Source organism: Mercenaria mercenaria, chromosome 2 (genome assembly GCF_021730395.1).
Source record: "Mercenaria mercenaria strain notata chromosome 2, MADL_Memer_1, whole genome shotgun sequence".
NCBI lineage: Eukaryota > Metazoa > Mollusca > Bivalvia > Venerida > Veneridae > Mercenaria > Mercenaria mercenaria.
This window is the reverse complement of record NC_069362.1, coordinates 8,243,420-8,268,542: the sequence shown is the minus strand read 5'-3', so window position 1 is coordinate 8,268,542 and position 25,123 is coordinate 8,243,420. Positions and strand designations below refer to the sequence as shown.

The window sequence follows — 25,123 nt, the reverse complement described above, 5'->3', positions numbered from 1 at the left end:
GAGACTTAAATGTAGAACCTTGTACAGTACTGTATTCGGTATTTCACTTGTGCTCCTTAAGAACATGTGTTATGTGCTTGTGATGGGACGTCCTAGTGATAACGCGAGCTGCCGTGTTCTCGGCACGTTGCAACTTTTAAAGTGTGCTGTTTGGAATACCAATAACAAGGCATTATAGTAGTCTAGACGTGAGGTAACTAGATAATTGTCAAGGATCTTTATGGCATCACTAGTAAGAGACATTCTGATGTGACCTGTTCTGCGAAGTTATGGTATACGGCCTGACACATATCATTTAGCTTCGGCATGGTGCAATGCATTCATGAAACAATTTCAGCCAGACACCCTCAATGCGGTGCAATGCCCCAGTTCTAAGCACAGATTCTATTGGCTTAATGGATAGTTATAACTAAGAGTAATCGGCGTAGAAATGACGTAGCAATCGAGGTCGCCTGTCATGTAAAGCGCCTTTGAACGTGTTTATCATGAAAAAGGTTCTATATAAATCTGGTATAATAAAGAATATAATAATATATGGCACCATGATCGAGTTTAATGTATATTATATAGTTCTTTGGACCTAGTACTAATATATATGTGTACGGCATTTTCTGTGTTAATAAGCTGAAATGATCTGTAATAAGTAGTTGAGGCAAACACAACCTAAATGCATTTACCTGGGCATAACATGATTGAAACTAAAGTATTGATTTGTGTAAATTAGAGTGTACGAAAATGTAAAATTCTTACATAAGCTAAATGAGCCGCACCATGAGAAAACCAACATAGTGCATTTGCGACCAGCATGGATCCAGACCAGCCTGTACATCCTCGCCGTCTGGTCAGGATCCAAACTGTTCGCTTTCAAGGCCTATTGCAATTAGAGAAACCGTTAGCGAATAACATGAATCCTGACCAGTCTGGTCTGGATCCATTCTGGTAGCAAATGCACTATGTTGGTTTTCTCATGGTGCGGCTCAAACACTGTTGAGAAATTACGCAGTAAATAATCATGAACTTACCTCATGTTTACGTATCTGCCAACTGCGGTATTGGTACACACACTGGTCAAGAAAGTACGTAATCTTCAGTGTTTACATAAACGCATGGTAGTCAAAAGTACTTCAATTGATAAAGGAGTCAAAATGAAGCTCTCTCAGTCTTCCCATTTTGCTTCCTGCTATCGGAAGTGATTTATCAGACCTGAAAAGTGTCTCAGGTAAGGAATAAAAATTCACATTCTTTGTAATACTTAAATCAAACTAGCATTGTTGTTGTTCAGTGTTTTATATTACCTTGTATAGTAAATTGAATTTTCTTAAGTTTAAATATGTGAAAAATAAATGTGTTTAAATGAAAGTAAACAGTTAGCTGAAATATTTTATATTATTTGCAAAACGATTATGTTAACATATATATCGTGTAAAGAATCGTTATATAGCCTAAATATCATTAAACAACACCTACATATTTTAGAATTCGTAAGTATGTATTTTCAGTAAAAGGCTCATTCAAGTAACATAGATCCTGATTTCTATCGTATAATTATGTTATACTGTTGTTCTTTTAAAACCAAAGTGATTTATGCCTAAAAGAAGAAAATATGAGCCGTGCCATGGGAAAACCAACATAGTGGCTTTGCGACCAGCATGGATCCAGACCAGCCTGCGCATCAGCGCAGTCTGGTCAGGATCCATGCTGTTCGCTAACGGTTTCTCTAATTGCAATAGGCTTTAAAAGAGAACAGCATGGATCCTGACCAGACTGCGCGGATGCTCAGGCTGGTCTGGATCCATGCTGGTCGCAAAGCCACTATGTTGGTTTTCTCATGGCACGGCTCATATGTGAAAAACTGTGATTTGTGATATAACTGACATTTCACCTTTCTAGATTTTAAATCGAATGTCAATGTATGTAATTTATCTAAATGGCAATTGTCATGGGATAATGCTTCGTTCAAAAGAAATCATTATTTTAAAATAGCTTTAGGCGAATGGCACCAAGAGAACGTATCGGTTCTTTCGTAGGAAAGAATTTTCTTTCTGAATGTTTACTAAACCAAGCACCACTTACTATTAAGCATATTTAAATTGCACATGTACAGCGTGGTACTAATCTTTAAGTGCACCTATTGAAAGAGTTATTTAAAACAATTTCTGTTGATAATATTTTATCCCTTTTTAAGCAGATGGGATCTGTTACATGTATAACTTTGTTGTGATATTACGATATTTACAAATTATTTGTTAACAGTGTATGTGTGTTTTTACATATTAAATGATATTTAGAGACGTTTCTCAAATTGAATAAACCTTTTCAATTTTCCTTTTCCTTGGCGATATATCATTACCATTTTGTTCCGATTCGACATCAAATCCACCAAATTCATTCATTCAATAGAATTTGTTTTAAATTACTCTTAATATTCTATCTGTTTCAAGCGCTCAGTGAATATGATCGTAAGATCCGAACGAAAAGATCAGATTGATGTACAAGAAAGTTATCATATTGAAATTTTTATACAAGTCGTGTACACTGTATAAACTACAGCTTCAGTTTTGCCGAAATTTATTCGAACATATCCCGTCTCTAAAGCAATACATGACGCATCGGCTAAAGTCATGCCAAATGTAAAATAATCTTTGGCTGAATACAAGCGCGATAAGTTGCATATAACTATAAAACATCGCCATTTCAATGTGATGTTTTTTGTTTAGATCTGATATTGCTATTTCCATTCCATAGGCTTACATTTTATGAAATGATCCTCTCATATGCCTAATGATTGAGAGATGAAAACGTTATTTTTATTTTCAATTAACAGACACTTCATATATCAAAAAAGTATAAAAAGCTTTACTAATTCGTTGTTTCATAAGTTTCTTTCAAGCGCATGCCTACCAATTTCGTCGAAATTTGGACGTCAAATGCTCTCTGACGCCTATTATTCTGATGTCATGCTTACATTCGCCAGTCATTTAGATATTCCACAGTCTAGTAATAGTTTTGTATTTTATCCTGTATTTCAAGGTTGTAAACATAACCCGTTGATATAATACATTAGCTGAAGTCTCAATAAACCTTATACGGGTTTTATACATTTTTAGGCTAGAACAAAATCGCTTTTGACTCTTAATTTTTTAATCTCTTCGTGACAGTTTTTTTTTTTTGCAGCATTCAAAACGAAAATGAAGGAAGAGATGAAAGAGAACAATGGGATGAACCCAGATCAAATCATTGAAAATATTGGTGGATGTGGAAGATACCAAATTCGCATGTCTGTCATCGTACATCTCATCAAAACTATAGTCTGTTTCGGATTTTCAAACCTAATCATCAGTACCAAGACCCCGTCCTGGTACTGCATAGAAGGAAATGTCACCAACAGTTTTATATCATGTACAAATCTGGTAAATAAATCAGATCTGACATGCAGAAAAGAAGAATGCAATGGCTGGATGAACAAAACGAAATGTGAAAATATCGTTTTTGATAGCGATTTAAAAACTCTTTCTAGTGAGGTAAGCCTAATAACATATGCTTTGTTTTTAAAATCTGACTTATTTGAAGGGTATAATTATGTAACAGAATAGAACTGAACAACAGAAACAGTATTACTGAATGTATATTATTTTCATAAGTGTTTTTTTATCTATATTAAGCAAGAATGACACTTCAGCAGCAATTTTCCTTTTTTTATTCATTAACTTTCACGAAATATGTCGAATACATGAAAGTAGCCTACAGCATTTTGTTTGTGATACGTATTATGCCTGGACGGTGTTAATCTTATAGATGAGGGACTTAAAAATAATGCGACAGGTGTCATTGGTTAACCAGTAACTTGGAATATTTTTTCTCAATATAACAAAAAAAATAATGTTTACATTTTACATTATTTCATTGTATTTAAAAGAAGCAAAACATATGTTTCTAAGATAAGGGTAAAATTATATTTTAAAATGCCAATATTTGAAGAAAAATAAAACGAATAACCAAAGTAAAAACACTTGTAAACTGTAAAAATATATGTATACACATGCTTAAAATACCAAAATAAAAACCTAAAAAATTCTATTCCTATATGTGGTCTCTGTAAAAAGATGAAACAAGTATTCAGGTATATTCTTTATGAATTTTACTTATATTTTCGTTTTTCCATTAACATTACTTTTTTTGTATTTTCAGTTCAATCTCATATGTGATATAGATTATATTCCTAGCACGATCAGTTCTATACAAATTACCGGCGTCCTAGTAGGCAATGTCATTTCTGGACAACTGGCGGATTTATTCGGACGTAAACCTCCGTTCTTTGCTTCTATATTGATAATTTTAGTGACACATGTAACTGGTTACTTCTCAACAACATGGCAAATGTTCGCCGTCAGTACATTCTTTGCTGGCCTCGGAGGAGGATTTTTTCTAACAACGCAATACTGCCTTTTATCAGAATTTACCGTCGCTAAATGGCGTGCCTGGGTTGTAGGATTCCCTTCTTGGCCAATTGAAGGATGTCTCTTTGCGCTGTGTGCTTGGTTACTTCATGACTGGAGAAACTTTCAACTGCTGACTGCAGTAATGGCAGTGCCATGCTTATTTACTTGGTGGTATGCATAAATTCTACATGTAACATGTTCTGCTGTTTTAAACGATACTTCTTAAAAGTAACACGTTGAGAAATGCTTTATTTGCTTACACATTAATAAAATAGTTTTACCACCTAGCAGGCAATTGTATCTAAAATCTTTATTATACTTTAATGGGATTCAAAAATGTATAAGTTTTTATATATGTTTTACATTACTGCATATATTTTACAATGTGTTGTGTCTGTTGACGAAATAGTGATGCTATTATGACAACTGATTTTATGTTTTTGGTCTATTATAGGATTATTCCAGAAAGTTTTCGATGGTATATAGCACACGACAAACCAGAAAAAGCAAAAGTCATAATCAACAATATTGCAAAATATAACAGACAGCACGAGTTCAACTCTGATGAAGTTCTGCAGAAAGAAGGAAAAACTGAAGATAAAAAATACACTTTTCTACATTTATTCAAATCAGGGTTTCTAGTTCGAGTTACAATGCTACTTATGCTGAACTGGTTAGTAATAAAATAGTCTGTCAATGATGTCATGATATAAGTTTAATTTGATGGACATATAAAATTGATATTGATGTAATTTTAGAAAGATATCATTAAGACGCGAATATTGTGATTGAATTTAAAAGAAATTTAAGTACTTTTTAGTTTTTTTTCTTTGCCTCCAGAAAAGTCATGAAAGATGTCTTTGCTTCTAGCCAGGGTCAGTGAAACTGTCAATAACAACTTTCATAATGCTGAGAGTCATCGAATAGAACTAAAGTAACGACGTCATTGTTTGCGCCTCCGAATAATTATTGTTATGTAACAATGCAAGAGAAGTATTACACTTGTATACCAATATCATTACAGTTTCATTTTGTTGTGCTACTTGATATAACATTTTTATTATAGGTTAGCGCTTGGTGTAGTGTCATACGGTATAGCATTTGGAATACAAACACTGTCGGGAAATATTTACCTGAATTTGTTTTTATTCAGTATAACAGGCATACCAACTAAAGGAATTGCAATTTGGCTACAAAATAAGTAATTATAGAAATTTTGATACCTTATGCTGATCCTGTTTGAATTCTGCCCTTGTTTTACATAAATAGAAAAAGTGGAAACTCCACAGGTCGCTCAACACAACAAAAACGAAAATGTTGCAGGCTCGGTTTGATTGAGCCTGTTCATGGACGGTAGTGGAAATGCATCCTACCGTCCACGCCCTCTAGCCCCGGGTTGAGCAAACCTTAGCAGTTGGATTAAGGGGATTTTTTAGCTAAGCCTTCCTTAATAATTGATAGATACACATGGCGTCTTCAGTCGTTTTCAGGGGGGATATATGTTTAGAAACAGTCAGAAGAAAACGTTCATATTTGTTGACTTCTTCGAGGCATTTTACAATATACACGATTGTTATGTGAGCCACCCTCCATCGAAGACCTGTCTACCTTTTGGCTATAGTACTGTCCAACTTTATGACCAAAGAGGGGTTGAGTTTTAAAGATAAATGCCACAACCTGTCACATTAAGTGCATAAAAAACGAAATTGTGGAAATGTATATGTACTGTAAATATGAAAACTTTATTAAATAAATTGTATATTTACAGATTCGGGCGTCGTGTTTCAGCACTGATTTGTTTCATCGTTGTTGCAGTTGGAGGTCTGACAGTTGGAGTAGTTCAAACACTAGGTATATATCGCCGCCCTGTACAGTTAGGGTTAATTACTAATAAATATGTGAACAAAGTAACTGTTTTGTTTTAGCTACAAAGCGTCTAAAACATTAAACAAGAGTGGCAGACTGTCACAAAATACGCCCGTCATCGAACTTTGTCTAATTCAAGGGCCATAATCCAAAACGTGCCTGGGGCGATTTGGCTGGTTATCGAACTTGGCTGAGATAATATGCCCACAAACATTATCTGCAAGTTTGTGGAAGATCATATGAAAACTGTTCGACTTAGAGAGCGGACAAGGCTAAATTTGCAGGTTTTTTTCCTAGTAATTCAAGGGCCATAATCCAAGAGTGCCTAAGGCGATTTTGCTGGTTATCAAACTTGGCCGAGATATTATGCCTACAAACATTGTCACCAAGTTTGGTGAAGATCGGATGAAAACTGTTTGACTTAAGAGAGCGGACATGCTTTTGGACGCCAACCGCCCGCCACGGATGTTCACATAATACGCACCGCTGTTTCAGAGACGGGCGTATAAATAGTAGTATAACGCGATTATTTGTATTTTTTATTTTGTTTCAGATCTGCCAAATAAAGACGAGCTGACAAATATTTTTGCACTTATTGCAAACGCTGGAATATCAACCGCTTGGGGACCAGTGCAGACTATGACAATAGAATTATATCCAACAGTTGTCCGGTAAAATAATAGGATGAACTATTTTTTTCAAAAGCACGCGTCATACAGCCCCTAGTATTTGTCAACTTTCCGCTCCTCATAGACCCACATACATTACACTAGCTCAGCTAATTACAAGTATGTGCTATTCGAATAAGTGTATCTTGGTTGTCTTCCTTGTTTGTTGACAGTGGCCTGCGGACAACATTCACTACACATAAGTAGAAATATAATGTTCAAGGTTTTGTCTACGTAGCGTTTTGAAGTAATAACGATTTCATTTCATTTTTAAAATCTGAATATCTTATGACCAGTTCATATACTACAGGCTCTGAAACAAAAAAAACACAAACTTGAAGAAAGTAGTATTTTTTTTAAATATAAGTATACTGAACTGCATCAATTCACAGTCTGAAAAAAAAACCCAAAAAACTATTTTCTAATAAAGAAATTTGAGCCGGGAAAATGATGAAAGATAAAATATTAGGAAAACAGGCCAAGAGAATAAATTTCATCTACTGAAAACAATATACTTTTTACCTCTATGCATGAGAAAAGCTTGTATAGTTACCGCAGATGTACTTAAAAAGTCTTATTTGGTTAATGATAAAGGACTTGAAAAGATAAATACATAAAGATCAAAGCAAGTAGTATCCTGCATATTGTACCAATTTTTTTTTCTTTGAAAGGGAAAAACTCAAAACTCACAAAATTGCAGAGGATGAAATATTTTGATAAGCTAATGATGGGAAGCTTCCCTTTTACATGTACGTCAAAGTATGCACCAAATGTCTAGACATATGTGAAAACAATGAAAGTCAGTTGGAGGGCTGTTAAATACGTGACTAATACGTGTTATCACATTGCATTTAGGTTTAAGATTGACAACCAGTGTTAACTCGACATATTATTTTTAAAACTCAGGTTGTGAGGGATTTTGGTAAGTCTGTAGGTCATGTCATAAAAATAAAATGTAGCTGGAACTACCAAATAAAATTGCCAAAAATAACTTTTCCAGTCATGTTACCATGTAAGGCTGTAGTACTGTAGCTGTTTGAAACTACAAACTAAAAATCACATTACCTTTCTAGGAATATAGGATTTGGAACCTTAAGCCTAGCTGGGAGAATTGGCGCTATTGTGGGACCACAACTTGTTTATCTGGTAAGCTGTTCAGTTTTAGTTGTCACGAATGAATGGCAGGAAACAAAACAAATAATTTCAAGCTAAAAGATGAAACACTATTTAAGAACAACACATTTTCCTGAACGCTAGTAATTCTAGAATAAACTTTATTCTATTCTGTAAAATCATTAGTTTTGCTGAATGAATATGATAAATCTAGTTAAAGTAAAATTAATTCACAATTTATTTATTACTTTATTTTCACGGATATTTTATCGATTACAACACATTCTGTGTGGTATTCGTCCGCGTCCGATGTTTTCTATCAAAGAAAAAACTCATCATTTTTAATTTTGTTAATAATGTTAATGTTACACTTAATTATGTTCAACCATCTATCATCATTGTATATTCGTTTAACATAAATTCTGCGTAGTCACGGAAGAACTTATTACAAGTTTCATCAGGTTTCTGCTTAGTTGAATCTCTCAAAATCTTTTCAACTTCTGACATTTATAAAATTTGAATGTTCTGTAATAATGTATGTTAAATTGTTTTTTTAATTTGATCTCAGCAGTTATATAAATGTTTCAATTTTCAAACAGTGGAAAAATTACCTGTCCAGTCAATTAAAATGACAAGAAAATTTAAGTACTTCCTTTCTACAAATCTTGTTTGGCAATTATCCATACAGTTTCATATTACCACATTTCGGCAAGTTGCGCGTGTCTTATGTTGCTAAATGTGTAAACACTGGGTCAGTCGTCGTATCTAATATTCACGTCTAAGATTATTATCTTACATCATAGATTAAAATTTAGTCAAAACGAAATTTCTCATATAATATACTGAGTAGTAATAGCGTGTAATAATGAAATTGGCATTTTACTTTTGTGTGTCAATTCAAGAATCTACTTCATCCTTTGAACATAAATTTCTGATTGTTGTGAAATATTGAATTAATGTTATCAAGGGTCGCTTAGACCTCTTCCACTGGCATCTATCAGACGTCACCGTTTAATTTAAGTAAACCGCGGGCGTCGCGACTTAAATCTAAGTAGTACCAAACGCCGGTTCGACGTCGTATGCCCGAAGGGGTTACAATCTTAATTCTTTAGTTGTTCCGCAATGTCTTTCCGTAATTGATATACTCATATCCCATTTTGCAAGTACATGTATGTTTTACTTTGAGAAATAGGGTTGTCATTAATTTTCATTGATTTTAGTTGTTAGAATTAACTATATTTGTTCTGTTTTTACTAGCATACTGGTTGGTATTCCAAATTAGTTTGTTCCGTTTCAGTATGTCCTTTCATAAACTTGATAGTTCCATTCTGTTCCGTTCATGGTTAATGTAATTGGCTCAATTTTTAAGTCGTGAATTATTAGATAGTTAGTGATTACATTTAACAAATAAAGTTCGAGCTGTCGAACTCAAGTCGAAGAGAATGCATATTTCAGTAAAGTAAAAAGAACCTGAATAAATGTACATTTAAGAATACCAAAATAAACCTGGATAAAATTGTAAAACATATGTACTATTGAAATTTACTTTTAAAGTACATATATTTTCTCCATTTAATTGATATCTCATTTCAGCTAATGTACTCTTATGTACATGGACATGTCTATTTTGTATATATTTACATAGTCAGCATCTGTTCAATACCAAACTAATTAAAATGTGTGCATGTATAATGTAAAAGCCAATAGCGTGTTTGAGGCTATGCAAACTTTTGCGTACTAGCAGTTATCGTCACTTCAACTGCATGCTTTCTTTTGACGAAATTTTTCGGGTAAGACAAACTCAGTTATATGATAATTAATTTCAATATTTAATGCTTATAAATAGGATTTCATACTTTGGTGAAACATTAAATCCATTGGACACGGAGCATTAGTTGCATACATTCCATGCGCAAATTTAGGCAAAATTCGTTTCAAATGAACTTAAATGATAATGAAACAATATATATGTTCTTCTTTTTTTCTTTCAGAATACATATTTCCGTGGTTTATTGTTTTATGTATGCGGCGGCATTGCTGTGTTATGTGTAATTGGAACAATTTTCTTACCCGAGACAAAGGATAGTGACCTTAATGACAAAATCAAGACTGATACACAAACGACGCCATGATGTCATCAAGCTCATGTTTATTCAAGCGACGGTGATTTATGATTATTCCCAAACCACGTATATTTTCTTAGTTGTACATTTATAATTACGAAATCCTTATCTACATAATTATATTAACGTATTATGAAACAGGTTTATTACTATATTATTTTTCGAGTTTTCGTGTTGGCGGGATAAATATGACGCGTTGACGCCCTTTAATTATCATGCAGTCGTGCGACAAAAACATTATTTATAGAGTTTTCGGTTTTTCGCCCCGCCGACACGAAAACACGACAAATATCTGGCTGAAATATATCGTGTTTTTGTGTTTTCGCCCCGCCGAGGTATTTGTTGAGTTTTCGTGTTTTCGTGTTGTCGTATGTTCGCCCCGCCAACACGCCAACTCGAAATGGCAGAAATCAACCACCATATATGCCCGACATCTTTACCAAAGTCAAAGGCACAAGTTTCGGACCTGGGATGAAAGAAATATGTCCAGACAGATACAAACCCTGTTTTCATCCTTAATCAATCCAAAATGAAATTATATGAGCTTTTACAAATGATATATGCCATCTACACAAGGCCAGAATCCAGAGATTCGAGCCTGCGAGCAATGGGTTTACTTCCCACGCCGTTGTGTAATTAAATCTTGAGAATATTATCACTATTTCACGTATGTATTTAGTTTTGAGACTATCCACAAGTCTCTATCCCTTCCCGTTCATGGAATATCCGTAAGTCCCAGGCACAACGAAACAATACCAAAATATCGACTAAAATATAATTGTCAAAAACCAGACAAAATCCCAGCAAGAGCAATGGCAACAGAAGGCATGGCAAGAACGGCCTAGTCTCGAACACCTAAGTGGTTACTTCGGTACATAGACGACCTGTAACAACTGTCACCTTAACGTGGTTGTCATATTGTCTGGTCCTCCGTGACCATTTAGAGTATGTGCGTGCGTGCGTGCATGCGTATTTGTTCAGGTTTAGCGTTTTTTTCAATATAAGAAGGGTGCCTACTAGTAGCAGTACATAAGCTTAAATGCCACACTGAAATATCACGCCGTAGACATGTGCTATGATACACCAACCTTTCATACTGTATTGGAACCGGGCTGACCAATCCTAGAACTATCTTCTTAAGGATGAGCGCCAAGCGAGGAGGTTACTAGTACCATTGTTCACGTCTTTGGTAAGCGAACCCAAGACCTCCAGCACTAGAAGTTGGTGCTGTACCAATGGTATACCATAGGCGGTTAGGGATAATGGCAAACATTCAATTTTACTATTTCAGAATTCTGTTCAAGCCGATGCTAGTTTGTTGCATATATTTTACCTTTGATAACAGAGTCAACCAAACAAAGTCTGCTATTATGTTACTTTGTTGTGGTTTTTACTTCCAACGAATTTTATCGATATTAGCGCATCTGATTTACATTTTACTAAGAAATAAGTAAAACTAAAGATTCAACTTTTATCACCAGGACACTGACAACATTACTACTATTTCCTTCAGTCTGTTTGCTTTAAGCATTATATTTTATCTACATCCAAGTTCGAAATATTCCAGAGGCAAACTATGGTACACTTCTAGTATGCGAAAATGTATTCTTTATAGTTGTCAAAGCCCCGACGAAAATTTCGAAAATTTAAAAAATTTATAAATTACATAATCAGTGGATTACATAATCAGTAGCAAATCAGATTATTTATTACGTGAAAGTCGTTCAGATGTACAGGGCCATTCAGCGTTACGAAAATATGTTACAACAAGAGTGAACTTGAGATCTTTATTTTCAAGAAAACATTCAAACAACAGAGCCCGTAAAACGCGAAGGAAACCATATTTACAGAGCTGACACGTATATGTATAAGGTCCATTACAAAAATAAAAGAAGAACGGATTGAAGCTCAATACGAGAGCGCAGGGTTATAGTAGGTAGTGTGCAGATATTTATGTGATGAATGTGTTTTTTTATTAATAATCCGACCTTTTCTCCATATGGTATCGTCTTAGTAAATGGCTATAGAACAATACAGTTCACGAATTAACTAATCCTACCACCATGTCAACCTACTTCAACCTTCATCTTGGAACCTCTCTCGTACATCTTCATCTGGTAACAAAATGAGATGAAATGCTTTATGAAAACAATGACAATAAATGAAAAATTGACAACCTTTTAATGATATTTCTGCTACTGTGTATTCTCACCCCTGTGCAACACATACAACGGTATCACAGGAGAAAATGGTTAGACCGAACGCGCATAGAATTTAAAACTTGCACGAATAAAACGCGTGGATCGAAGAATTATAAAAACAAAACACACAGAAGCAAGCATCTACATGTTTTGATGCATTCGGAAATCAGCAAACACAGTAATATCTTAACATTTCGTAAATAACGCTTGATGGATTGTAACCATATTTGTCATAATATTATCCTCTGTTTAATATATATTATGCCTTTTGTTATGGTTTGTTTTACATAAAAGGGTTACACAGGGTGACATTCATACTCTTCTAGTACGGGAGAACTATCTTTAACTACCATGATTATAAGGATCTTATTTTATCACTGCTATATACATGAACACCTGAATATCCCTTCCTTTAGGAAAATTTCAATTTTGACTGGCGTTATTAATTTCAATCTTGTTTAAAATTGCGAACATGTGTTTTGCAAAGAAATGATGAATTTTTGTATACTGTAAGTATAAATTAGAATTTAATATAAATATGAGAGTGTATAGTGTGTACATCATTTTCGTTTATTAAGGGAAAATAATTTCCTCTTGCAAGACGTATTAAACAAGAACTGACATTTCTAGATTTGCTACCATGTTCGCACAATATCAGACGTCTGGAATGCAGCTTTTATTTATTGGAGTAATTTTCTTTTTCTATAAAAGTGGGGAATCTATGCTAGACACAACTGTTCGACCGTATTTACTGCAAGTTGTTTGCCTAAAGCAATATTCAGGCAACGAAACAGAATGTCTCAGCCGTCATTACCAAGAGATAGCCGACGATGTTCAGAAAGAAGCTAGTGTATATTTCTTTTTGTATCGTTTAGCTGCGAATATTCCTGCCGTTGTAACGGGCTTATACCTTGGAGCCTGGAGTGACAAACACGGCCGAAGATTACCTATGGTATTTTCATGCGTAGGGACAAATCTAGCTGTTGTGATATACATGTGTAGCATGTATCTCAAAGTTAAATCTATATGTGTTTGGGTTATACTTGCAGGTTCTCTTATGCAAGGGTTTTCCGGAAAAGGTGTGGTTCTTTTTACGATAGTTAACTGTTTCATATCCGAATTTTCGAATGACAGGAACGTTACTAAACACACTGGAATATTATTTTCTATGAACTTTTTCGGTCAATGCTTTGGTGCATTGTTGGCTGGTATTTCTGAGTGGAGTTTGTTAGCTTCATTTGCAACTGTTATTGGACTTAACCTTTTATGTGTACTTATTATTCTGGTTTTCGTAAAAGATACCAAAAATAAGAACGAATTGGATTCTGTAGAATTGGCGGGAAAAGAATCATGTTCTGCAGATATAGAACGTACCAAAAGCTACAAAACTGGAAAATACTTTTCCAAGGAACATGGTAATTTAAAGAGACCTAACGCTGAAAAACAGCTAAATTTGCAAGAAAATGGGAACGAACATTACAGCGCATCTGGAGACATGGAAAATCAAAATTCATTCTCATGCTGTATGTTTTTCAACGGATTTAAATCTTACTGGACCGTTGCTACGAAAAAGAGAACTAAAGGAAACAAATGTCTTATTGTTATTCTTTTATTACTCACATTTATCAACACATGTGATATTTCTGGATCGATTGACGTATTGCTTCTTTTTGTGGCTAGAGGTCCTTTTAATTGGTCAAACTCTTTATATTCTTTCTTTGTAGCGTCCGAAAACATTTCAATTGGCGTAACCCTAGTGTTGATTTTACCTTTCCTGTTGAAAAGTTTGAAATTATCTGACTTTAAAATTATCGTTATTGGACTTTTGTGTAAAATTGTGCGGTGTATTTGCATTGCTGTAAGTACTCAAACTTGGATGATATTCGTCTTAAATATTGTTTGGTCAGGAAATTCGTTTTTAATGTGTGTACGCTCAGTATTAAGTAAATGTGTGGAAGATGATGAGCTGGGGAAAATATTCTCGATTTATTCTGTAATCGAAATTGCGGGGAAATTCATCGGCTCAATAGCATACTTGAGTATTTATGGCGTCACAGTTTCCACAGTACCAAGCATTACGTTTTATGTAATGGGATTTATAAACATCTTACTTGTAATAGCTTTGGTCGTAACGCGAAATATCTTTGAAAATACTGATAGTTTTGAAGTCGTACCTATTTATGTCAAAGGTACATCTTCGATCAGCGCAGCTACCGACAAGATAAGTCAGCCTTCTAATTCACAGCAAGCCCCTTGCCGGCGGGGGAATAGAAAATGCTGGCTGTATCTCCATGCAGAGGGGTACGACTCCCCCGAAAATGGAGCCACCTGTTTGCCGTGGGTGGCGGCCCGTAAGCCGGAGAGGAGGGTCCTGGATGTTGAGGTGCCCCATGGCATCCCGGGGAGATGATGCGTACTTGTTTGCATGTGCGTATCTTCTTCCCGGGATGTGGGTGCCAATACACATCTTTGGCCTCTAATTCGGTGTAGACGTTCTGGCGGTCGTATTGGCCCGATACGATCAATCGGCTAGTCATGCCAAGCCCTAGGAAATCTCACCTTTACGTTTACGTTTTCTATTGCTTATTTAAAACTGCATCTTTATGTGATAATTTTTATATTTTCACAAACACAACTTTGGAACAAAATACGTTACACAAAACCTGTCTTTACTCTGCTGTATTGTCACATTTTACTGCGCTCAATAAACTTCATATTACGTTCACACAAATGTATTTAACAATATATTTTCATATGTACTTCAATCTATGTTTCCAGAAGGCGGTGGCTTAGGGCCAATCGGTTGGGTAGAGTAACAATCCCTTGAATCCCATGTTTGCTTTCGCATTAACTGGTGATATGAACAAGATTGAAAAATACCTGGCCGAGTATATCACTACAGTATCCCTAAATGTATGAGCTGGATATCCGCTCTGTTTTCATGTTCCCTTGTTGGACCCCGGGCGGCGGGTGGGGGCTGTGAGTGACGAATTTTAAACATTTAATAGGGAAAAACCCAAAAATAAAAAACGACCGCATACCGAACAGATTCTGACGGCACGGAAGGTGAGAATCCTCACCGACCATACACTTCCAACATGGCATTTCCGCGATTTCTTTTGATCCAGTCAACAGACGAAACATTCAAAATGTCAAGCCTTTCGCCATTTATAATTGAAAAAACCATCGAAGGTATTGCTGGTGTACCGAAATCAGTCAAAAAACTGCGAACTGGTGATCTGCTTGTTGAAGTTGAGAAAGCCTCACATTCACGAAATTTACTTTCCGTAACTTCATTTTACAACCGGCCATGTAAGTGCATTGCACACCGTACTTTGAACACCTCAAGGGGGGTCTTCGTTTGTCCTGCCCTTTGCAGGGGTTTCGGAGACGGAGATTATGCAAGGCCTTTCAGATAAACATGTCACTGCTGCTAGACGTATAAAAAAATCAAGCGATTAGGAAAAGAAATTCACACAAATACTTTTATTCTTACATTTGGCACTCCGTTTCTTCCTTCAGTCGTAAAAGTTGGATACCTCATCACAAAAGTTACAACATATATTCCTAATCCTCTTCAATGCTATTATTGCTTTAAGTTTGGGCACAATGAGAAAAACTGCAAAGGCGATTACACTTGCCCAAAATGCGGACAGGATGGACATTCTCATGACCACGACACTTGTAGTCGTCCATTGCGTTGTGTGAACTGCAACGAGCCACATTCAGCCAAGTCTCGTGATTGCAAGACATGGAAAATCGAAAAAGAGGTTCTTCATGTCAAATTCACACAGGGCATTGGATTTCCAGAAGCAACACAAATTGCCAATGCCAAATTTACATCTCCAACACTCGCACAAACTTATTCATCAATAACTAAATCTGCCCTCTAGCAAATCAACACAGTGCATTGATGCCTGTACTCAAACAGATTCAGTGACTGCTCAACAAAATCCAACTCAAACTTCTGTACCAAATGAAAAGCCTAAAGTACCAGCAAAACCTTCAGAGGCATCTCAACTTCAAAAGACAGTTTCAAAAACCAACACTGCACCAGCATACAAAATGTTCCTAAGTATTCAGGTACGCCGTCGTCACGACAAAACGTTTCATCAAACACTAATCAACGTGGGGTGAGTCAAACACCCAAACAAAAATTGACTTGAGAACTGATGGGTTCGGAAAGGGATCAAATGATCCCATACAAACCCATAACCGGTTCCCATCATGATATGAACCGGTTAACAGGGGAAGATGATGACGATCCGCCATTATCTGCCCCGCCCAGTTTAACCAGCACAAAGGAGGGGAAAATCAAAAGGTTCCCTCCTGAGTCAATGCAACACTAAAATTTAATTTTCCAGTCGTTAATTTTTATTTGCCATTGTAAATGGAAAGTAAAATTATCCAATGGAATTGCCGTGGACTTAAAGCAAATTATAATGAAATTCTCCTTCTCTTATCAAAATATAATCCTTCACTTATGTGCCTTAGTGAAACATTTTGAAGGAAACGGAAAAATAGCTTTCACAAATTATTCAGTGTATAACTTCATAAACACTAACACTGATAGGGCGTCTGGTGGTACATCTATTATTATTAATAATGCATGTCCGCACAGACAAATTGTTCTAAATACAAGTATCCAATCAGTTGCAATAAACGTAACATTACATCGACCGATTACTATCTGTTCGATTTACATACCTCCCAAATATAAACTAAATCTTGAAGAACTTGATGATCTTATAAACAATTACCACAACCATTTTTGCTTATGGGAGATTTTAATGGTCATCATGAATTCTGGGGCTGTTCTGACAGCAAACACTAAAGTCAAATTATTGAAACTTTTATGAAAGAATGCCCCCTGTTTATTAAATGATCAACCCAAAACGTTCTTCATCCTGCAACAGGTAACTTTTCTTCGCTTGATTTGACAATTTGTCAACCGAACATCTTCTTGATTTTGAATGGAAAGTACTGGATGATTTGCATGGTAGTGACCTTTTTCCCAATTATTATTTCAAATACTTCTAATCTGCCATCAGACCACCCTTCATATTTCAATTTAATAAAGCTGATTGGAAGCAATTTGAAAACGCTATGTATAAATGATTTGACTTTGAGATTTTACTAATTTTTATGATCCTGTTGATCGGTTTTTCAGTTCTTCTGTCCGATATTGCTGACAAGTCCATTCCTAAAACTTCATGAAATGGTAAACATAAAAATAAGCCTTGGTATAATGATGATTGTAAGACTGCTGTTCGAAAACGTAGAGCGGCCATTAAAAAGTTCAATATACGGCCGACGAAAGAAAACTTACAATCAGTTAGGGTTCTGAGAGCAAAAGCTCGCAGAACTATAAACAAGCAAAGAAAAATCATGGCATTCATACGTTTCAAAACTTAATTCTAGGTCATCGGTTAAAAAAGTCTGGGAATGATTCGCAAAATACATGGAAAAGGAAAATCTTCAAATGTTTCCATCTTACAAAGTCAGACCAGTCTATTGCATCTAGCAAGGAGGACATTGCCAATACACTTGGTAAAACTTTTTCAAAAAACTCTTCATCGAACAATTATGATAAAAGGTTTTAAAACATAAAATCGACTAAAGAAAGCAAACCTTTAAATTTTGATTCAAATAATGATGAAGATTATAATAAATCTTTTTCACTCACAGAATTGCTTGACGCTTTAGATAAATGTCACGATACCGCAGCTGGTCCGGACCAAATTCATTATCAACTTTTAAAACATTTACCACAAGAATCATTAGACCTCCTACTTGAAATTTATAATTAACATGGAAAACTGGCATTTTTCCAGATTCCTGGAGAGAAGCTATAGTTATTCCAATACCAAAACCCGGGAAAGATAGCACTAACCCCAGTAATTATAGACCGATTGCACTTACCAGTTGTTTTATGTAAAACGCTAGAACGTATGATCAATTCTAAACTAGTTTGGTATCTTGAATCTCAAGGCCTAATTACAAACTTTCAAAGCGGTTTTTCGCAGCAGCGCAGCACAACTGATCATCTTGTTCGACTGGAAAATTTTATTCGTGATGCATTTGTTAAAAAAGAGCATTTAGTGTCTGTATTTTCGATTTAGAAAAAGCCTATGACACTACATGGAAATATGGTATTATGAATGATCTTAACGACTTAGGTTTTAAAAGGTCGTCTTCCAACATTTATATCGCAATTTTTATCAGATCGCAATTTTAAAGTACGTGTTGGTTCTACCCTTTCTGACTCTTTTGAGCAAGAACAGGGAGTTCCACAAGGTTCTATTTTATCTGTCACACTTTTTAGCATCAAAATTAATAATATTGTGAAATGTTTGTCACCAGGGATGGATTGTTCATTATATGTGATAACTTTCTAATATGTTATCGTTCAAAAAATAGCGTACGATTGAACGCCAATTACAGCAGTGTTTGAACGAAGTTCAAACTTGGGCCATGGAAAATGGTTTTAAATTTTCCCCAAACAAAAACTCAGTGTGTCCACTTTTGTCAATTACGGAAACAACATTGTGACCCTGAGCTGTTTCTAATGGTACAAAAATACCCGTTGTTGACGAAGCAAAATTTCTTGGTGTATTTTTGATAAAAAGCTTTCTTTTATACCACACATAAAATACCTGAAAGCCAAATGTTTGAAATCGTTGAATCTTTTAAAGGTAATTTCAAATACTGATTGGGGAGCAGATCGCAAGGTTTTGTTAAGACTGTATAGAGCTTTGATTCGATCCAAGCTAGATTACGGTTGTGTTGTTTATGGTTCAGCCAGAAAATCGTATTTACAGATGCTGGATACTATTCATAATCAAGGTCTTTGTATTTCTCTTGGCGCATTTAGAACATCGCCTGTTGAAAGCTTGTATGTTGAAGCAAACGAACCCTCCCTTTATACGAGACGTGAAAAACTGTCATTGCAATATGCTCTGAGGGTAGCTGCCAACAAATCCAACCCTGCTCATAAAATCATATTTAAACCCAAATACCACGATTCGTATGACAGAAAACCAAAACAAATTAAACCTTTTGGATTTCGCATTGATAATTCTATGAAGGAAACAGATTTTGAATTTGATGATGTAAAAGATAATTTAGTTCTGAATACACCACCATGGATTCTTAATTCTCCAACAGTTCTTTTTGATATGAAAACCGCATTGAAAAAGGCTGAAAAAAAACCTGAAATATTCAAGTCCAAATATAACGAAATCAAATCGGCTTACAAAGATCATTTTCCTATTTATACAGATGGTTCAAAAGATGATTCAAAGGTTGGATGTGCCGCCGTTAGCCATCTGCATCAATCAAAATTACGTTTACCAAATAACGCTACAATCTTGTCAGCAGAAGCAAAAGCAATTGATTTGGCCCTTAATTTTATTTCAGAATATAATGAAGAAAAGTTTATCATCTTTTCCGACTCACTTTCTGTATTACAATCAATACACAACCGTAATACAGAAAATCCTCTCATTCAAAACATTCTTCTCAGGATTCATGAACTATCTTTTAAAAAGTCCATCATATTCTGTTGGATTCCTAGTCATGTTGGTATTTATGGAAATGAAGATGCTGATACTGCAGCAAAGAATTCACTTTCATTAAATCAATCTAAATTGAAATTACCATATACTGATTTTAGGTCAAATATCAACAAATACATTTTAACTAAATGGCAGTCCTCATGGAACAATGCTTCGTTCAATAAACTTCGTGAAATTAAACCTACTTTAGGTGAATGGCACCAAGGAAATAGATCTGTTCGCAGGGAGGAAGTTGTTCTTTCTCGTTGTCGAATAGGTCATACTCGGTTGATTCGTATTTGCTCAACAATGAAGATCAACCTGAATGTATACCATGTCAAACACCACTTACTATTAAACATATTTTAATCGACTGTATAGACATTGATCCACAGCGCAACTCATACTATAATGTTGAATCTCTAAAAGAGCTGTACGAGCAAATTTCAGCCGACAAAATTTTACAGTTTTTGAAAGAAATAGGTATATATCATAAAATCTGAACCTTATTTGATTTTTATTCACCGCTTTTATACTTTTTAATGTTTGCATTTGATTTTTTACACTATGTATGTATTTACGCTTTTACTTCAATGGTTTTATTTATGCTTTGCAATTAACGTAATCCATTTAACATTTTCTCGGTGATATATGACCTTTTTGTGTCGATTCGCCGTAAAACCCAACTCATTCATTCATTCATTCTAATTCACAGCAATAACATACATGCGCTGTATCCTGTTGAAAGCTCCAATTATGTTCTTGGGCTCTTTGCGATAGAAATAATTTAAACAACTCTCTTGCATTTGCTTGATCGTAAATGGCGACTGATAAAGATTTTGAGCCTGAGTGGTGTTTTTTTTTTATTTCATACCTCGTATTTCTATGTCGATGTAAAATGAGATGTGAAACCAAAATAATCATCTTATATTTTTATTTTGAAATAAAGTGTAGATGTGAAACACCAAGGTTAAATCCTGTTAAGCGTCATATAACTCGACAACAGGGTTGTTTAAGAGATTGTCATTTAAATTTCGAAGTTTGTGTTTTTTTCAGACTCTTTTCCTTTTGAAAAATGTTTTATATGTATAAATAATTTACTTACGGAAGGTCGGTGGTTCTACCCAGGTGCCCGCTCGTGATGAAATAATGCACGGAGGGGCACCCGGGGTCTTCCTCCACCATTAAAGCTGGAAAGTCGCTATATGACCTATCATGTGTTGGTGCGACGTTAAATCCAACAAAACAAAACAAATATAAATAATTTATGATCCCATTTAGTCTTCTTCTCTGTTTTTATTTTACAGTGTATATCTTCTATCTTTATTATCTATGTTTTACTGTATGTGTAGTGTTCAGTCACCTGCATCATTCTGCTTCTTATAATGTTTAACTTTACTGTATTCAAGAACCAGCTAATGCTGAAGAGATTAAAATTTGTGTCAATGTAAACATAGTCTTGTTTTTGTTGAATTTTGCACGTGAAAGATATACAGAATACCGAGTCCTTGGGCAAATGTATTTTTCTAGCGTATTTATATATTTTCTTAAATTGTGTACGCAAGGACCAAATATCTGTAACACAAATAGTTTCCTAGTGTTAGAAAATAGCCTGTTATCATACACTTGTATTTATTATGGTATCTTATTAGTTCTTCCAAACAGTATATATCCTTTTTATTTTAAAATGTACTCCCTATAAAAGTTATAACCCAAAAAGTCGTGTCTGACTCTTTCTTTATTCATAAGAATATTTCTTAGTGGATAAAACACATTTTTTGTTGTTATTGTAATGAAATAAAGCAGAAGCCGGAATTTTCGCAACAGCGGAAAGACGAGATACAAATTACAAGATCAACAAATTCATTTTCTTATCTACACATGATGTTAAGGAAGTAGTATACCTTGTTATCAGGGTAAATTTAAGTTAGTTGAACCGTTGCATTTTTTTGTATTTCGTGTTAAGTTAAAGTTTTAGCTGCTACAATCTCAAGTTCGTTTCTCCCAGTTTCTTTTGAAGGTGTGAAGTACATGACCCTCCAAAGTATTTTATATTGAAGAAGGAAAATGCTGATATTCAACACTTTTCAACGTATTTCGGTTTCACTTTTATCTGTAAAAATGTGCGCCAGCTTCTTTTTTTATACCTTCGGGCCCCAAATGGGTAATCCCATTTATTCATTTATTTTCCGCGTCCATCTGACTTCTTGGGGGTCGGAGAGCCATCTTCAATTGGCCTTACAAAAAACAACATTCATATGCATAATAATAGCTTACATTTTTTAGTTTATCTTAATGTAATTTTAGACTTAAAAAACACACAGTATTTTTTATATCCAAGAAAAAGGGTTTATTTTACCAGTTTGATATGTACATTTTGATATATATAAGTAAGCAACTACATTATCTAGCGATATAAAGTATATTTTTTTATAGTTCTAAATATCAAAATTAACATAAAATATTCAGAGTAAAAAGTATTTTCATGCATTCTTTGATCCCAGTACATGTACGGGACTAAATGTAGTTTTGTGTCATATTTTACAATTGCCCACCTATCTTTGTCAAACTCATTGGAATTAATTAGGCAGCGAATTTTCAAAGCTAGACTAAGACTATTTTACACCGGTAAGAGTTCTTTGTTTCGTTTTACACAAAAACATATATCTCTTTAATTCTACAAATACATTGTCCATATAAATATATTTTGTAAGTTCATGTGTACTCAAGTGACAGTGATAATTATTCCCCAGAAATAAACATATATATTGTATATATTTACATAAACATCATCTGTTCAGTATCATACTAATCAAAATGTGTACATGTATATGTAAAAAATAAACACTTGCATCCAATAACGTGTGGCAGGCAAGGCGAACCTATGTTTTCTAGCAGCAATCATCACTCCTGCTGCTTTTTTAAAAGAAATCCAGGTGTTTAAAAAATTGACGTTAATGATTATGAAGACGATTCCATACTTTGGTGTAGCATCACACATACAGACAGTGAATATAAGTTAGATATTTCGTACACAAAATGTTACGGCAAAGCTCGCTAAAAATTAAGATAAATAATGATACAACAATATATAATATGTTCTTCTGTTTTCTTTCAGAACACATATTTTCGTGGTTTGCTGTTTATGTATACGATAGCATCGCTGTGTTATGTGTAATTGGAACAGTATTCTTACCCGAGACCAAGAGTAGTGTCCTTCATGACAAAATCAAGACTGGTACACAAACGACGCCATAATGTCATCAAGTTCTTGTTTAGTGATAGTTATTCCCCAACCGCGCATATTTTCGTAGTTGTACATGTGTTATAACGAAATCCTTATCTTAAGAAATTATCATTTTTCGAAATGACAATCCTTAAAAAGGGGGTTACAATTTAACAGTAGAAAATCTAAATACTTAGTTATATATTTGTTAAATTACTAAAGATTTTCAGTTATTTCTTGAAACTAAGGATAACTCGTAAATTTACGGTCAAACGTCTAGGTAACATGAAATTCTTAAAAAAAACTGTTTTCAAATTGTTAAATTATTATGTATTGCTTTTTGTAAAAGACACACATTTACTTGACAATATCATAATTTACAATTTCAAAGTTAAACCTTAGTATGTCTTTGCCTAATTTAGTTTAGAAAACGGGTTAGAAAGGTTTCCAGAAAGCTGATATTGATCAATAATATAATAACAAAAGATCAATAAAGATGTCCTACTTTTTACGCTCGTATATCGTAATACAAATCACCATTTCGATCAATAGCATTCCGAACTTAAGTATAATCAGTTGAAAGTGTGTCCGACACCTTTACTGATAAAGTTAAAACGTTGTTTTAGTCCAAAATGTACGCAGAACGGGCCGTTAAAAAAAACACCACTGGCGGGCTCAAACCAGAAACTGGTGCGCAACAACCTCATTCTTAACCCCTACCATGTTCAGAAATAACTGAACAGTATAAATAAAAGTTATTCCCGCCAGGTGAACTCCTCATATGCACAACATCGTCAAAAAAGGCATAACATGAACAGTCTAGTCTCGGAGCAACCTAGTGATGAGATTTTTTTACATAGAAGATCTGTATTAACCGTTACTGTAACTTGGTTGTTATATTTTCTGGTCTTCTGGGACCGTGGATGGTGTGTTTATGCGTGCGTATCATGGAGTTTGTGTTTGTGCATGTGTGTGCTTAGGTTAAGCGTCTTTTTCAAATTTCGAACATTAGACACGACGACGCATATTGTAGATACGCATAAGCCTAACTGCCATGATACTAGAATATGATGCTGTAGACACGCGGCATGATACCTCACCTAGCCATACTGTATTTTCACCGATTGTCACCAATCCTAGACCTATCCTCTTAATGATGACAATACTAGTATCATTTTTTCAGTAAGACGCGGCCAGGGAGCAAACCGAAGACCCTTCGCACTCGAAGCAAATGCATTACCACTAGGGTACCAAAGTGGTTAGGGATCATAGTGAATATTCAATTTTACTATAATACGAAGAATGCCCTTTTGAACAGTTCTAGGTTGTTTCATATTCCATAACCTTTCATAACAGAATCAAACATTCCGCGTCTTCTATTATGTTACTTGGTTGTGTTCTATGCTTCCACAGATTTTTATTGATATTGTGGCGCATCCGATAAAAAAATTACTAAGAAGTAAACAAAAGATATGACTTGTATCACCAGGACAATAAGGAATCCTTGAATTTCCTTCACATAGCTTGCTTTTTGCATTCCATTTTCATCTGCCGGAAGCTCGACATATTCCTGATACAAACCATGGTAGACTTCTTGTATGCGAGAATGTTATCAGTCTGTATAAGTGTCAAAACCCCGACGAAAATTATGTTAAGCTATAGAATGCGTAATGAACGGGAATTTCAAAAACAAGGTGCATCCTTGATAACATGTTTACATAACAGCAAAAGCTGATCTTCACCCGATTTACAATTATTGAAAAGGTCAAATGCAAACTTTTTTCGCAAACGGCGTCGAAAAGGCACGTTTTAGCCTTGCCCTAAATAATTGTTACGTTGCCGTTTTGCGGCAATTAATTTAGTTTCGGGGAGTCCATTTAATTCAAATTATTTTTTCTTTTAATATAACAAGCCCTTTGAAACCTATATGG

The 25,123-nt window shown here is 34.8% G+C and overlaps 1 protein-coding gene across 3 annotated transcripts; it reads left to right on the top strand.

Moving 5' to 3' along the window:
- Nucleotides 1-3,166: 3,166 nt before the first annotated feature.
- On the top strand, nucleotides 3,167-23,688 carry LOC123563125 (organic cation transporter protein-like). 3 transcript variants are annotated; one of them, XR_006688749.2, is made up of 9 exons: nucleotides 3,167-3,521; nucleotides 4,189-4,610; nucleotides 4,894-5,112; nucleotides 5,506-5,640; nucleotides 6,208-6,290; nucleotides 6,859-6,976; nucleotides 8,047-8,119; nucleotides 10,078-10,275; nucleotides 23,085-23,688. XR_006688749.2 is itself a non-coding variant. In XM_045355724.2 (9 exons), the coding sequence occupies exons 1-8, from the start codon at nucleotides 3,189-3,191 to the stop codon at nucleotides 10,216-10,218; spliced, it is 1,524 nt and encodes a 507-aa protein (XP_045211659.2). In that variant the 5' UTR covers nucleotides 3,167-3,188; the 3' UTR covers nucleotides 10,219-10,249; nucleotides 23,085-23,688. The 3 variants fall into 3 exon arrangements, 2 of the variants coding, with proteins under 2 accessions (XP_045211659.2, XP_045211660.2); XM_045355724.2 differs by having other exon boundaries at nucleotides 10,078-10,249; XM_045355725.2 differs by lacking the exon at nucleotides 23,085-23,688 and having other exon boundaries at nucleotides 10,078-11,332.
- Nucleotides 23,689-25,123: the final 1,435 nt, after the last annotated feature.

Coding starts and splice junctions, on each gene's coding strand:
- LOC123563125 (XM_045355724.2), top strand. CDS start 3,189: ATGAAGGAAGAGATGAAAGAGAACAATGGGATGAACCCAGATCAAATC. Junction 5,641..6,207: donor GCAATTTGGCTACAAAATAA/GTAATTATAGAA, acceptor GTATATTTACAG/ATTCGGGCGTCGTGTTTCAG. Junction 6,977..8,046: donor TTATATCCAACAGTTGTCCG/GTAAAATAATAG, acceptor TTACCTTTCTAG/GAATATAGGATTTGGAACCT.